The 12,250-nt window shown below is 52.0% G+C and overlaps 2 protein-coding genes across 6 annotated transcripts; one reads left to right on the top strand and one right to left on the bottom strand.

Annotated features, from left to right (window-relative positions):
- Window positions 1-250: 250 nt before the first annotated feature.
- On the top strand, window positions 251-4,797 carry Elovl1 (ELOVL fatty acid elongase 1). 5 transcript variants are annotated; one of them, XM_021161606.3, is made up of 9 exons: window positions 259-379; window positions 613-728; window positions 2,675-2,734; window positions 2,894-3,084; window positions 3,240-3,320; window positions 3,443-3,499; window positions 3,586-3,691; window positions 3,774-3,910; window positions 4,081-4,797. In XM_021161606.3, the coding sequence occupies exons 3-9, from the start codon at window positions 2,689-2,691 to the stop codon at window positions 4,300-4,302; spliced, it is 840 nt and encodes a 279-aa protein (XP_021017265.1). In that variant the 5' UTR covers window positions 259-379; window positions 613-728; window positions 2,675-2,688; the 3' UTR covers window positions 4,303-4,797. The 5 variants fall into 5 exon arrangements, with proteins under 5 accessions (XP_021017262.1, XP_021017265.1, XP_021017266.1 ...); XM_021161603.3 differs by lacking the exon at window positions 613-728 and having other exon boundaries at window positions 251-379; XM_021161607.3 differs by lacking the exons at window positions 259-379; window positions 613-728 and adding an exon at window positions 737-825.
- Window positions 4,798-5,095: 298 nt separating this feature from the next.
- Cdc20 (cell division cycle 20) lies at window positions 5,096-9,573 on the bottom strand. The gene is made up of 10 exons (XM_021161602.3): window positions 9,152-9,573; window positions 8,905-9,053; window positions 8,721-8,817; window positions 8,485-8,613; window positions 8,194-8,390; window positions 8,002-8,096; window positions 7,698-7,926; window positions 6,974-7,099; window positions 5,683-5,800; window positions 5,096-5,336 (listed from the first exon to the last, which is right to left on the bottom strand). The coding sequence occupies exons 1-10, from the start codon at window positions 9,330-9,332 to the stop codon at window positions 5,158-5,160; spliced, it is 1,500 nt and encodes a 499-aa protein (XP_021017261.1). The 5' UTR covers window positions 9,333-9,573; the 3' UTR covers window positions 5,096-5,157.
- Window positions 9,574-12,250: the final 2,677 nt, after the last annotated feature.

The following is a 12,250-nucleotide window of genomic DNA, read 5'->3' as shown; positions in this document are numbered from 1 at the left end:
GGACAGAGGACCACGAATGGGGCCATGCAGGCTGAACCTCAAGAAGAAGCTGGGTGCGGGCCAAGCCATAGTCATCGGCGGGACAGGCTGAGAGATGCGAAGGAAGGGGTGGAGAGCTGGGGCTGGGTGTGCTTCCTGCCCCGGGATCTGGCGACCCGCCCCTGCTCCCGCCCTGGCGGCCAGGCAGGCGCTGGACGGCCCCTCCTGCCTCGGCCAGCCGCCCAATCAGCAGGCGCCCCCCGCCCGGCCCGCCCCCTCCCCCTCTGGTGACAGAAAGTCGGCCCAGCAGATGAGGAAGTGGCCGGCAGGCGGCCCTGGGGACTTCTCTCCGGACCTGATCCCTTTGAACCCTTCACTGCTGCCCGCCTGGTTCCCACTGGTGAGTGTGTACCTTCCATGGCTCCCCACGTGTCAGCGCCCCCTGCCTGGCTGGCCAGGCTAGCCCTGCCCTGCCTGCCCTGCCCTGCCCTGCCCTGCCCAGGCTGTGGGCGAGGCTGTTCCTGGGGCGAGTGGGTGGGAGGTCCCAGCCACTGGGGCTGGGCCTGCCCACACGATCCCTCCCCGGCACCTTGGCCCCTGACCCCCATTTGCTCACACCTAGTTCTTTTTCAGCACCTCCTGGCCTTCCCCCCTTTGCCCCCTCCTCTCTTTCCTCTTCCTGCCCTTTGCCGGTGCCCTTTTTCTTTTCCATCCATCTTAAGGGAACTGGCTCTGTTTCACCGCCGGAGGTGGGTGGTGCGCACCCGGGTTTCCCTCAAACTTAGGGAGAGATCCTCAGAAGTCTGGACTCCCTCCTGCCCTCGGGGTCACTGTGTATCTCCCGGTGTAAGTGGTGGTGAAGGGCGAGTGAATTGGAGGAGGTGGTTGAGGGAAGAGATAAGGAACTGGCAAGCTCACATGTGTCAGAGCACATGCCTAAGTGCTAGGCCCCACTCCAACATAAGCCACCAACCAAAGTCTAACTGTAGGAAGAAATGAGTGTCACCCACCAGAGAGCTCTGTGTGCAGGAGGGAGGTGTGGATGAAGATGTACCCATGCCTGGTCAGCTGTATATCCCGCGGTTAATGCAATCCCTGACAGGTGTGAAGTTTAGGAGCCTGGCATGTCCGAGTCCAGTAGGGAGGCCTGTTTGGGTGGTGTGGTCAACAAGATATGCCTGGACTGTGTGTGGTTGTATGCTGGCTAGCTCCTGGCACGGTATGCATGTCTCTGGGGGTGGTTGAGAGCGGTGTGATGAAGGTACATATTACTGTGTGAGAGCGTGGATGTGGATGGTAGAACTCAAGCCCCAAGGCAGGAGATTGATGGAGAACAGCTGGAGCACTCTGCTTGTTAGGCAATTGCGGGAGTCCTCTGGGACAAAGTCCTAGGCTCTCCTGGGTCTAGGCTAAATTTTTGTTTCCCTATTAACTTTCCCTTGGCATTCCCTCCAACTTTGAGGAGGAGGGGACCTAGCCCATGAGGCTCCCTCCCAGAGGAGGGAAAGATTCCTGAGACCTCCCCCACTCCCCCACCTCCTCACATACCACTGGTGTCTTTACCCCTCCCTGGTAGGGAAGGGTGATGCCCATTCTAAAGTAGGACAAACTAAGAATTCATGGCTGGTTTGGGAGAGAATGCTGGGTGTGGATTTTTAGCAGTTCTGGCTTTGGCCAGACGTCCTGGCCAGAAGTTTCTGGAGAACCTACAAACTTATCTGGTTGGTCAGAGGTGGTGAGGCTGGGGCTCACTTGGCTTTCTCAATTCTGGTGGGTCCTGCTCCTCTAGGCATTGACCTGTGGCCTGGACCCACCCTCCACCCCATGCCCAACGTAGCGGGGGCGGGAGGAGGGCGGGGCTGCTACAAGATCTAGTCAGACAGGTGGAGCCGCCAGGGCAGGAGTCTCAAAGAGCCAGGCTCCTGGAGTGGAAGAGAGAGAGGCAGAACTTGCCCCTGAGAAGAAGGGAGGAGAGAGGCTGGAGGTGAAGCACTGGAAGAAGGCAGGAGGCTGGAGGTGAGAGCCTGGGAGGCAAAGGGGAAGCCCGGGGGCACTGGTGTTCACCACGGGAGAAGTGGAACCCTAGGTTTGTTCAGGTACTAGAAAGGACAGAGGCAGGACCATGGAGGTGGGAGTCCCTGCAGGGGACAGAGGCGAGAGGAGAGTCTTGGAAAAGGGCCAGAGGGACTTTACCTGGGAGAAGTGGGTATGAGAGGACTGGCTGAAGGGGAGATTCTCTGGAGAGAAGAGTGTCTCTCAAAGCTGAGAGATGAGACTGCTTGCCAGAAAGGTTGAGGAAGTTCACCGGGAAGATGAACTGTGTTGTGAGGAGAAGGGCTCCAGGAGACCTGGAAGGCAGGTCTCAGAGGGGAGGAGGAAGGCAGGGAAGGGAAGCTCTCAAGAGAGTGGAGGGGAAAGGTGGGAACGGCTCCATCCAGGCAGGCAGGATGCTTAGGCAGCCGATGCTCCAGACCGTCTCTTCTCCCAGTATACTCCTACTCACCATGGCCAGGATTCGACCTGGGGCCTTGTGTATGATGGGAAAATACTTTACCACTGAGCTGGGTTCAGAGCCCTATCCTTTTGTCAGTGAGGCAGCAGTTGTCTGATTCTGTATCTTGTCCTGCCGGCCACATGTGTGATGGGGGGCCATGCAGTGGCCCCTGCCTAATACCTCCTCTCCATCCCTCCTTAGAGTCCTTAACCAGGATGGAGGCTGTTGTGAACTCGTACCACGAGCTGATGAAGCATGCAGGTAAGCAGCTGTCTATAGCACTGCCTTCCTTCCCTTCTTCCCTGGGATCCCAGGATCTAGGGTTATGTCCTTAGGAACTCCTTGTGACCTGACTCATGTCTAGACCAGGGAAAGTTCTTAAACCCTGTGACCCTCACTCCTTTGACATCCTATTCACAGATCCCCGGATCCAAAGCTACCCTCTGATGGGGTCCCCCTTGCTAATAACATCCATCCTTCTGACCTATGTGTACTTCATCCTCTCACTTGGGCCTCGAATCATGGCTAATCGGAAGCCCTTCCAACTTCGAGGCTTCATGATTGTCTACAATTTCTCACTGGTGATACTCTCCCTCTACATTGTCTATGAGGTAGGCTGGAATGCCTAGGCTGTAGTTTCTGTCGCAGGTTGAGTTAGGGTACAGGGCATGGGCCAGAGCATGGCACTATCGGTTGCAGAGGTTCAGTTAGCGAAGGGGAGGGGTTGCTGGAAGAGAACGGGGGGTTTAATCCACTCTTTTCTTAGTTTCTGATGTCTGGTTGGCTGAGTACCTACACCTGGCGCTGTGACCCCATAGACTTTTCCAATAGCCCTGAAGCACTTCGGGTAAGTAGAGCCTTAGGTAACCATAATTATAAGCAACCTAGATAAGGGAGAGCAGAGTTGGCCAGGTAGCAGAGGCTCTTTGGATACCGTGTAACTAGTAAGATTGATTTGACTTCTCACAGATGGTTCGAGTGGCCTGGCTCTTCATGCTTTCCAAGGTCATTGAGCTGATGGACACAGTGAGTGTTATAGCTACTAGAACTTGGGAGTGGGAAGGATGGACGGACGGGCGGACGGGCATGCAGCCTCCCCATTCTTCCCCCAGGTGATATTTGTCCTCCGGAAGAAGGACGGGCAAGTGACCTTCCTCCATGTCTTCCATCACTCGGTGCTTCCCTGGAGTTGGTGGTGGGGGATAAAAGTTGCTCCAGGTGAGCAGTGAAGGCCGCTGGAGAAGAGGGTGGCCATGGGGAGGAGAGGCTCATCTCCTGACCATCTTGTTTGCCATCATAGGAGGAATGGGCTCCTTCCATGCCATGATAAACTCCTCTGTACACGTTGTCATGTACCTCTACTATGGATTGTCTGCCCTTGGCCCTGTGGCCCAGCCCTACCTTTGGTGGAAGAAACATATGACTGCCATTCAGCTGGTGAGGAGCCTGTTGGGCCCAAAGCCAACCCCCAGTGTTTCTAACTTAGTTCCTTCTTCTTTCTACCCAGTTTCACCTCTGATCCTTGCCTTCCCCACCCTAAGCTTTTGACTATTTCTACTCCCTCCCCTCCCAAACCTATTTCTGACCCTTGTCTTTTTCTATCCCAGATCCAGTTTGTCCTGGTCTCACTGCACATCAGCCAATACTACTTCATGCCCAGCTGCAACTACCAGTACCCTATCATCATCCACCTCATCTGGATGTATGGCACCATCTTCTTCATACTGTTCTCCAATTTCTGGTATCACTCTTACACCAAGGGGAAGCGGCTGCCCCGTGCAGTTCAGCAAAATGGAGCTCCAGCTACCACCAAGGTCAAGGCCAACTGAGAAGCATGGCCTAGACATTGCCCACCTAAGTGCCTCAGGACTGCACCTTGGGCAGCATCCACAAGTGTCCTCTCTGCCATACCCGTGACCAGGGCTCTGTGGTCAGGACTGAGCAGGCGGACTGGCTTTCCCCTCCCCACAGCTGGTCTACAGGGGCCACTGTTCCCATCCCTTCTCCCAGCCAGCTCCAGGGATGTGGCCTCACTGCTGTCTGCCACCAGAACTGGAGGCTGAAAGGGCTGGACACTTACTACCCCCTCCCTGCCTTAAACTCGGGAGAGGAACACTCAGGGCTGGCCGGCACGCACCCGGGTCTTGTGGCCTTTCTCCTCACACTGAAGAGGTCAGCAATAATCTGTCACTGTGGACTCAGGCTCCCTTCTCACTCCACATGGAAGCATGAGCTTCGGGTCAAAGGTCAGAATGGGCAGGCAGCAGGCCTGGCAATCAGGCTGTGCGCTCACTTGTGTCTTAATTAAAGTGACAGGAAACCACTGAGATTGTGTGTGTGTGTAAATGAGGTGCGGGACACAGCTTTAGCTGTGGCTTGTTTACAAACAAAAGGGATGGATAGTAGTGCATGCCGTAATCCCAGCTCCTGGGGAGGGTACAAAGTAGGAGCTCACAAGCTCAAGGTTAGCCTGCACCCTGTCTCAAAAGAAAAATGAAGCTCAGTAGGCAAGGCTCTGGGTTTGGTTCCCCAAACTACAAAAATAATATAAAAAGGGGCGGGGGGTTGCCAAGTCTAGCTCTAGTCAGAGTAGGGGCAGCATGTAGGAAGGATGCTAGGACATAAGAAAGGAAGATACGAACTTTATTAGAAAAAAATAAAAACAAGAAAGGAAATGGGTTTGTTCAACGGATGCCTTGGTGGATGAGGCTACTTTTAGCTACACTGGCTTTTTCCCGCTCGCGCCGAAGGGCAGGGTCCATCTCAAAGCAGCGCCACAACCGTAGAGTCTCATCAGCTGCTGCTGATGCCACTGTGGCCCCATCTGGACTCATTGTAAGACCCAGGACCCGTGCTGTGTGACCTAGGGTGAGAGCAGTGCACTCGAGCATACACACAGGCCTCCCTCTAACTTTGATAGTCACCTTGAAATGAAATGTGAATGCCATACACTCACCCTTTTATAATTCAGTGGTGTTACTGTATTTACGAGGTTAGGTTGTACATTGTTATAACCAGTACCACGAAATTCTAAATCTAAGCCGTGAGCCTGTTAACTCTGCATCTACCCATTCCTGTGCAATCACACCCTCCCACCACCCTTGCCAGATCCCCAGGCAAGCCAAATCAGTCTGTTTATTCTCAATATTTCATAACGATGGAAACATACACTATGTGGCCTTTCTGCCTGGCTTCCTATTGCCACCTACCTTTGAGCTCAGCCACCTTGGCCATGGTTGGATACTTCCAGATAACCAGCTGGTTCTGGGCAAAGCCGTGACCGGAGATAAGCTCCTTATAGTGGGGAGACCAGAGGATGGAGCACACCTGTGGAGAAGGTCATCACGGACATGAGAGGCAGGCAGGGTTACTCAGAACCGAGTCCATTCTTGTATTAGACACCCTGTCCGGTGCTGCAGATTTAACTTAATGGTCACAGTCCTCACTGAAGCCCCGAGACAAACATCCGTGGTGATGAAGATGAATCCACCAGAAGGGAAGTTTCATGTTACCCAAAGTCATCCCATAAGTGGCTCCCTTGTGCAACTTCAACCATCTGCCTTCAGAGCCCACACCTGCAGTGAAGGCCAAGTGAGGGGAGCAGATAGGGAAAACTGGAGTATTTACAGCAAGGCATATCAGCAGCAAGAGCCTCAAATGTTCTAATACATTTGGTTTTTTGTTTTGTTTTGTTTTTTTCCGATACAGGGTTTCTTTCTCTGTATAGCCCTAGCTGTCCTGGAACTCAGAGATCCACCTGCCTCTGCCTCCCAAGTGCTAGGATTAAAGGCGTGCACCACCACTGCCTGGATCTAATGTATTTGGATCTTATGCTGTAGGTTGTGGGAGTCATCACAGGTTTAAGGACAGTAAGATACCACTCGGATTGTATAGAAGAAACTGGAAGGGGGGTGGGAGAGAGAGAGAATGTGTGGGAGAGCCTGGGCATGGTGGTGCACGCTGGTAACCTCAGCGCTTGGGATGCTAAAAGCAGGACTGAGGCCAGCAAAGGCAAGACTCTGTCTCACAAGACCCTGCCTCAATAAATGGATGGATGAATGAATGAATGAGAGTGCTGAGGAAGGGACAGATGTAAATGAATGAATGGAGTACTGAGGAAGGGACAGATGTGAATGGTATTTCAAGCTAACACTGAAATATCCTGAGGAGGATGAAAGATTAGGTGGCTTTTCAGATTTCTAAGCAGGTTCTACTATCTAAAACAGTACAAGAGGAGCACAGTACATCTCAGGAAGGCAAGGTGAGCTGACAAGCTTAATTAGGACCTACGGAGGAGGTTGATTCTTGAGGACCTAGGGTTGGAGAGAAGCCAAACTAGGGAATGGGAATGCCAATGAGGGCTGAGTCAGAAATTTAGAAATGATCAGGTAGAGAGTTGGAGTAGAAGTGGCTGTTCAGAAATGTCACATAGAGGAACACACCTCTGCCTGGGATAGGTTAAACTATGAATCACCAGCAGCAGCCAGCACAACAAACTACCTGGGAATGCACATCCACAGCACTCAGACAGGCCCCTGAGCAGACGTTCCAAATGCGAATGTGCCGGTCACTGGTTCCTCCTCCTGTTGCCAGGATATTGGACTGCCAGGGACACCATGCAACAGCCTGGGTGGAATGGATAAAGGCTGGGTCAGGTCAACAGAGAGGCAGAAGCAGCCCTACGTGTAAAAAAAGAACTGAGCTTTTCCATGCCCTCCTTTCCCTTGAAATGGCACAGAAACCTGGAATATGTATTAAAGAGCTTCTTGCTCTATAGCTGGGCAGGGTTCTCATCTATTCTAGCCCAGCTCTGATGCCTACCACCCAGCACCTGCCCTGTAACCTGACATCTCCATCTCGCCCTGGCTGCTCCTCCTCCCCCGTCTCCTGGAGACTCCCTCCTGGTGACCTCGCCTCTCTTCCCACCCACCTTAAACTCTCCTCCCCAGCTACAAGCTGATCAGCTCTTTATTAGCCAATCAGAGGTGATAACAATTTTCAAACAACTCCAAGACAGGAGCTGCTTCAATAATTGTGACGATGCTGGAAGGCACCCAGCTCTCTGGGCACAGTAGTCATCATCTATCATGAATACTCAGTGGACAAAACTATCTCTCAACTCTTAAGTGTTACAATTAAACTCAACCCCGCCTTGCCTTCTCCTCTTAGTAGTCCCTCGTTTATAGCCGAGTGTCTATAAACCTCAGCTCAAATGCTTTCTCACCTTGACAGCACCTTGATGTTGAGTGAATGTTTGCAGGGGAGCCCATCCACTTTCTCCAGGACCACTAGGCCACACGTTGACAATGTTATCATTGCCACCACTTGCCAGATGTCGTCCATCTGGGGCCCAGCGAAGCCCACATACTTCCTGGCTATGGCCACTCAGTGTGGCCACATGGTGTTCTGCTACCCGAACATCATGGTGGTGGATGTGGCCAGACCGGGAACCACTGAGAAGAAAAGAGATTTAGTTCCAGATGGCAGAAACCGGAAAGGTTTTGCTATAGACTGGGAAAAACACCAACCTGGACAGGATATAGCTGTTCCAACTGAGGGAGCTTACTCGGGCGGAGTGACTGGTCATGTTTCGAAGTCGTTTCTGCTGCTGCACATCCCAGAGCTGCAGAGGAAAGACCACAGGGTCACAGATGGAAGGTGGGCAAGCTCCTCCCTGAGCCCAGTGACCACAGAGCCACAATACAGGCAAGCAGGCTCACCTGGACCTCAGCATTGCTGGTGCCCACTGCTAGGTAGTTGCCCTCCTTGATCCAGGCCACCGAGGATATGTAGTCCCCAGGCTGCTCCATTTGCAACAACTGCAGGATGTCACCAGAACCAGCGTTCCATAAGTACACACTGTTGTCCAGTGCCACAGCCAATACATTTCCAGAGCTCCAATCTACAAGATTCAGGTCTGCCAAGGGAAGGAAGAAAACATGAGGTCCTTTGTTGGACTGGTCCATTCCTAGGCCATCTTTCTCCATCCACAAAGACAACAGTGCACTCACAGTAGTCATTCCGGATTTCAGGGGCATCAAGGATCCTGTCTGGCAGAGAAGGGATGTATCTGCAAGCCTTCCTGCTGGAGCCAGGCGTGGCTTTCTGACTGTACAGTACTTTCAGTCTGTTCTGGTAGCCTGTGGCAAGAGAGTGGGTCTGGACTTGGAAACTGATACCCACCCACATGTGGAAAAGCAGCCACTTAGGAAGGACGGACACCAGCCTCCATGATGTCACTCCTTACCTTCTGGGGCATTCTGAGGTTTGCCGCTGAGCCTGAGGATCTTGGCTTCCTCCACATCAAAACCGTTCAGGTTGAGAGACCAGGCTTTCTGATGCTCCTGAAATACAGGGCAAGTGAGTGGAGGCAGACCGGTATCAGCCAGGGGACAGACACCTCAAGTCTCATGACCCCTGTGGAATCATACCTTTTTGGTGGGTGTCCCCCTGTCTTCCGGCTGGTTTTCCTTGCTTAAGAGGAAGCTGGCCACCTCCATTTGAGAAGCACTGCGTTGGGGGATAAAGCGGTCACCTCCAGGTTTGCTAGGGGTGGTCTGAACCTTGGAACTAGATTTGCCTGGGGGCAGGGAGAGAGAAGTCAGACAGCCCGATGAGGCTCCCGGAGGGCGCATGAAGACGGACTCTCAGCGATTCCAGCTCCCTCCACCCACTCACCAGGAGTTCGGCCTGGGGTCCGGCCGGCGCTGTGTGATCTGTTGGCGGCCCGCATGGGCGAGGGGGCTGGGCCTGTGGCTTCCTTTGCTTTGCGCTGCCAGCGCGCAACCGGGGCATTGGGGATGGGCGCATCCAGTTGAAGCAGTGAGTGCAAATCGCTCTCGAACACGAACTGCGCCATGGCACGGCTACCGGGGCGAGAGGCGACCAAGCTCGATCCTCGCCGGGCTCCTGGGCTCCGCCTGCCACAGCTCGCACCAGCCCGGCCCCTCTCCGTACTCAGCTCTCCCGAACACAAACCCCCGGCTCCTCGCAGCGCGTCTGTACGACTGCCGAACGCGTTCTTTTCCGGACAAGCTAAGGGCACGCCGGACTGTTGTTCTTAAACTCTCCGCTGCTAGCGTTCATTGGCTCCTTCAAAACCCAACTGTCTTAACCGTCGCCCTTGCCGATTGGTCGCTACACTGAAGAGGGCCGGGTCTTCCGGGAGCAAGTCTCACGAGAGTGCGACGACCAAGCATTTGGAAGGAAGTCCCGAACCCATCTCTGGGAGCCTTCGTCCCAGCCCGAATCGGAGCCCGAATCGGAGCCCGAATCGGAGCGCGGGGGCGGGTCCCGCACAGTTAGTCCTCGGGATCCGCTCTCCGCTGGGCATCTCTCTGGGTTGGACCCGGCAGTTAGAGCACTGGGAATCATTGAAAGGTCACATCGAAGCCTGTGTGTGGTACTTAGGTGTCACACACACACACACACACACAGAGAGAGAGAGAGAGAGAGAGAGAGAGAGAGAGTGAGTCAATCCGGAGGACCCAGTTGGTTAGAGACGGTGGGGAGGTGGCGGTCTGAATGGGGAGGACGCCAGAAACCCTGCTAGGAAGGAAGTATGCGGGCCAGTGTGGGGTTCAGCAAACACAAAGTGAGAGGAAGGGGGGTGTCAAAACAATGATCAGAATTCCAGCCTTTCGTCGTGAAGATTAGGTTAGGCTGTTCTTGGGGACATCTCATCCTGTGGCGGGACTCCCGTGGGACTTTGGATTCTTCAGAGACCTAGAGATCTCCTTACCTCCGTAGTACATAACCTGCCAGAGCGACACCCATTTTGTTTGTTTCAGACAAGGGTCTCACTATGCAGTCCGGGCTGGTCTGGAATTCACCTTGTAGAAAAAAACTGCCCTGGATCTCAGCGATGCGGTGGAATATAAGGCGTGTGCCACCACGCCGGGCCAAGAACCTGGTTATGCTGATAGAAAAATCAAGGTGCAGTGCAAGAAATTAGCCCAAGGTCATAAAAAGAGGTTGGTAAGAATCCAGGTCTGGAGCCTGGAGAGATGCCTCAGTTAGAACTTCTTGTTCATCCACGGGACCAGAATTTGGTTTGTCAGGCAGCGCACAACTACCTCTAACTCCAGCTCCAGGGCATCGATGCCCTCCTTATGGAACCAGCATACAGATGGCACACAAACACACCCCTCCTCCCCAATAAAAATAATTTTAAAGCGGAAGGGAGGTTAGAGAGATGATGGCTTAGCTGTTATCACTAGATGCTCTTCCAGATTACCTAGGGTTCAGTTCCCAGCGCCCAATATAGGTTCTCAAGCATCTATTACTGTAGTCCCAGGGGATCCAGTGCCTTCCCTGGCCTCTGCTAGCATCAGGTGTGCATGAGGTACATAGATGTAGGCAAAACACAAACACACTTAAAAAAAAAAAGTTGCCCTTTGATCTCTGCACCCACAGCACACCTCTTCCTTCTGGTGACAATAAAAAACATTAAAAAAAAAAAAAAAAGCGCCAGGCAGTGGTGGCACACACCTTTAATCCCAGCACTTGGGAGGCAGAGGCAGGTTGATCTCTGAGTTTGAGGCTAGCCTGGTCTACAAAGTGAGTTCCAGGACAGCCAGGGCTATACAGAGAAACCCTGTCTCGAAAAACAAACAAACAAACAAACAAACAAACAAACAAACAAAAAAGAAAAAAAGAAAAAAGAAGGATCTAGGATCTAGGTGACTCCCATTTAGTCCAGGGCTTTAGTGAATATGCACAAAGGTAAAACAACATTAATACAAATAATAATGGGTGTTACTAATTGACCATCTGCTAACTATTGCATTAAAACAGTTTACACACATATTTTGGAAACACACTCTCATGTAGCCAGGCTGGTTTTGAACTCCACGTAGCTTAGGATGACCTTGAACTTTTTTTTTTTTTTTTTTTGAGACAAGGTTTTGTGTAGCCCTGGCTGTCCTGTAACTCACTGTGTAAACCAGGCTGACCTCGAACTCAAATGCGTCTGCATTCGGAGTGCTGGGATTAAAGGTGTGTGTCACCACATCTGGCAAATTTACTGATCTCTTAAGGCAGATAAGCAAACTGCCTTAATTTTACGTAATCCCAACACTTGGGAGGCAGTGGCAGGTGGTTCTCCGTGAGTTCCAGGACAGGTAGGGCTATGTAATAGAGGGACCCCATTTCAAAAAAACAAACAGAAAGAAAGAAATTGGGTCCGAATGAGGTAAGAGATGTTAACAAAGGCACAGCATTGTAGTCACAGCAATATGCTGCCTAGTAAGGAGTTGGAAGACGCTCAGTCCTTAGCCTAAAATGACCTCTAATGACGGCAGGGTCTTCAGCTGTTAGCCACACTCACTGTAGTTTCTAGCTCTGAAGCACTTGTCTTTCTTCCATTTCTTTTTTCTTTTCTTTTCTTTTCTTTTCTTTTCTTTTCTTTTCTTTTCTTTTCTTTTCTTTTCTTTTCTTTCTTTCTTTCTTTCTTTCTTTCTTTCTTTCTTTCTTCTTCTTCTTTTTTTTTTTTAAGGTTTTTGAGACAGGGTTTCTCTGTATAGTCCTGGCTGTCCTAGAATTCACTGTGTAGACCAGGCTGGCCTCAAACTCAGAAATTTGCCTGCCTCAGCCTCCTGAGTGCTGGGATTAAAGGTGTGCGCCACCACGCCCGGCATTCTTTCTTCCATTTCTAATTGCCTTGGAAAACTAGAGATTTAATGTTCTCCAGTTCCTTAGTGAGTTCCTGGACCTCAGAAGACAGAAAAGGGGAGCCTAATGTTAAGCTATGGAGTTTGGCTTTTATCTGCCAGGAAC

Source organism: Mus caroli, unplaced genomic scaffold (assembly GCF_978045245.1).
Source record: "Mus caroli unplaced genomic scaffold, Mus_caroli_1 scaffold_6, whole genome shotgun sequence".
Classification (NCBI taxonomy): domain Eukaryota; kingdom Metazoa; phylum Chordata; class Mammalia; order Rodentia; family Muridae; genus Mus; species Mus caroli.
This window is presented reverse-complemented; position numbering and strand designations above follow the sequence as displayed.

Bases quoted from the DNA above. Each gene is read 5' to 3' on its own strand.
- Cdc20 (XM_021161602.3), bottom strand. From the start codon at position 9,332: ATGGCGCAGTTCGTGTTCGAGAGCGATTTGCACTCACTGCTTCAACTG. The intron at 7,927-8,001 runs GTTGGTGTTTTT...TTTTCTTCTCAG, and splicing joins AACAGCTATATCCTGTCCAG to TGGTTCCCGGTCTGGCCACA. The intron at 7,100-7,697 runs GTGAGAAAGCAT...CATTCCACCCAG, and splicing joins AACATCAAGGTGCTGTCAAG to GCTGTTGCATGGTGTCCCTG.
- Elovl1 (XM_021161603.3), top strand. From the start codon at position 2,689: ATGGAGGCTGTTGTGAACTCGTACCACGAGCTGATGAAGCATGCAG. The intron at 3,500-3,585 runs GTGAGTGTTATA...TTCTTCCCCCAG, and splicing joins TCATTGAGCTGATGGACACA to GTGATATTTGTCCTCCGGAA. The intron at 3,692-3,773 runs GTGAGCAGTGAA...TTGCCATCATAG, and splicing joins GGGGATAAAAGTTGCTCCAG to GAGGAATGGGCTCCTTCCAT.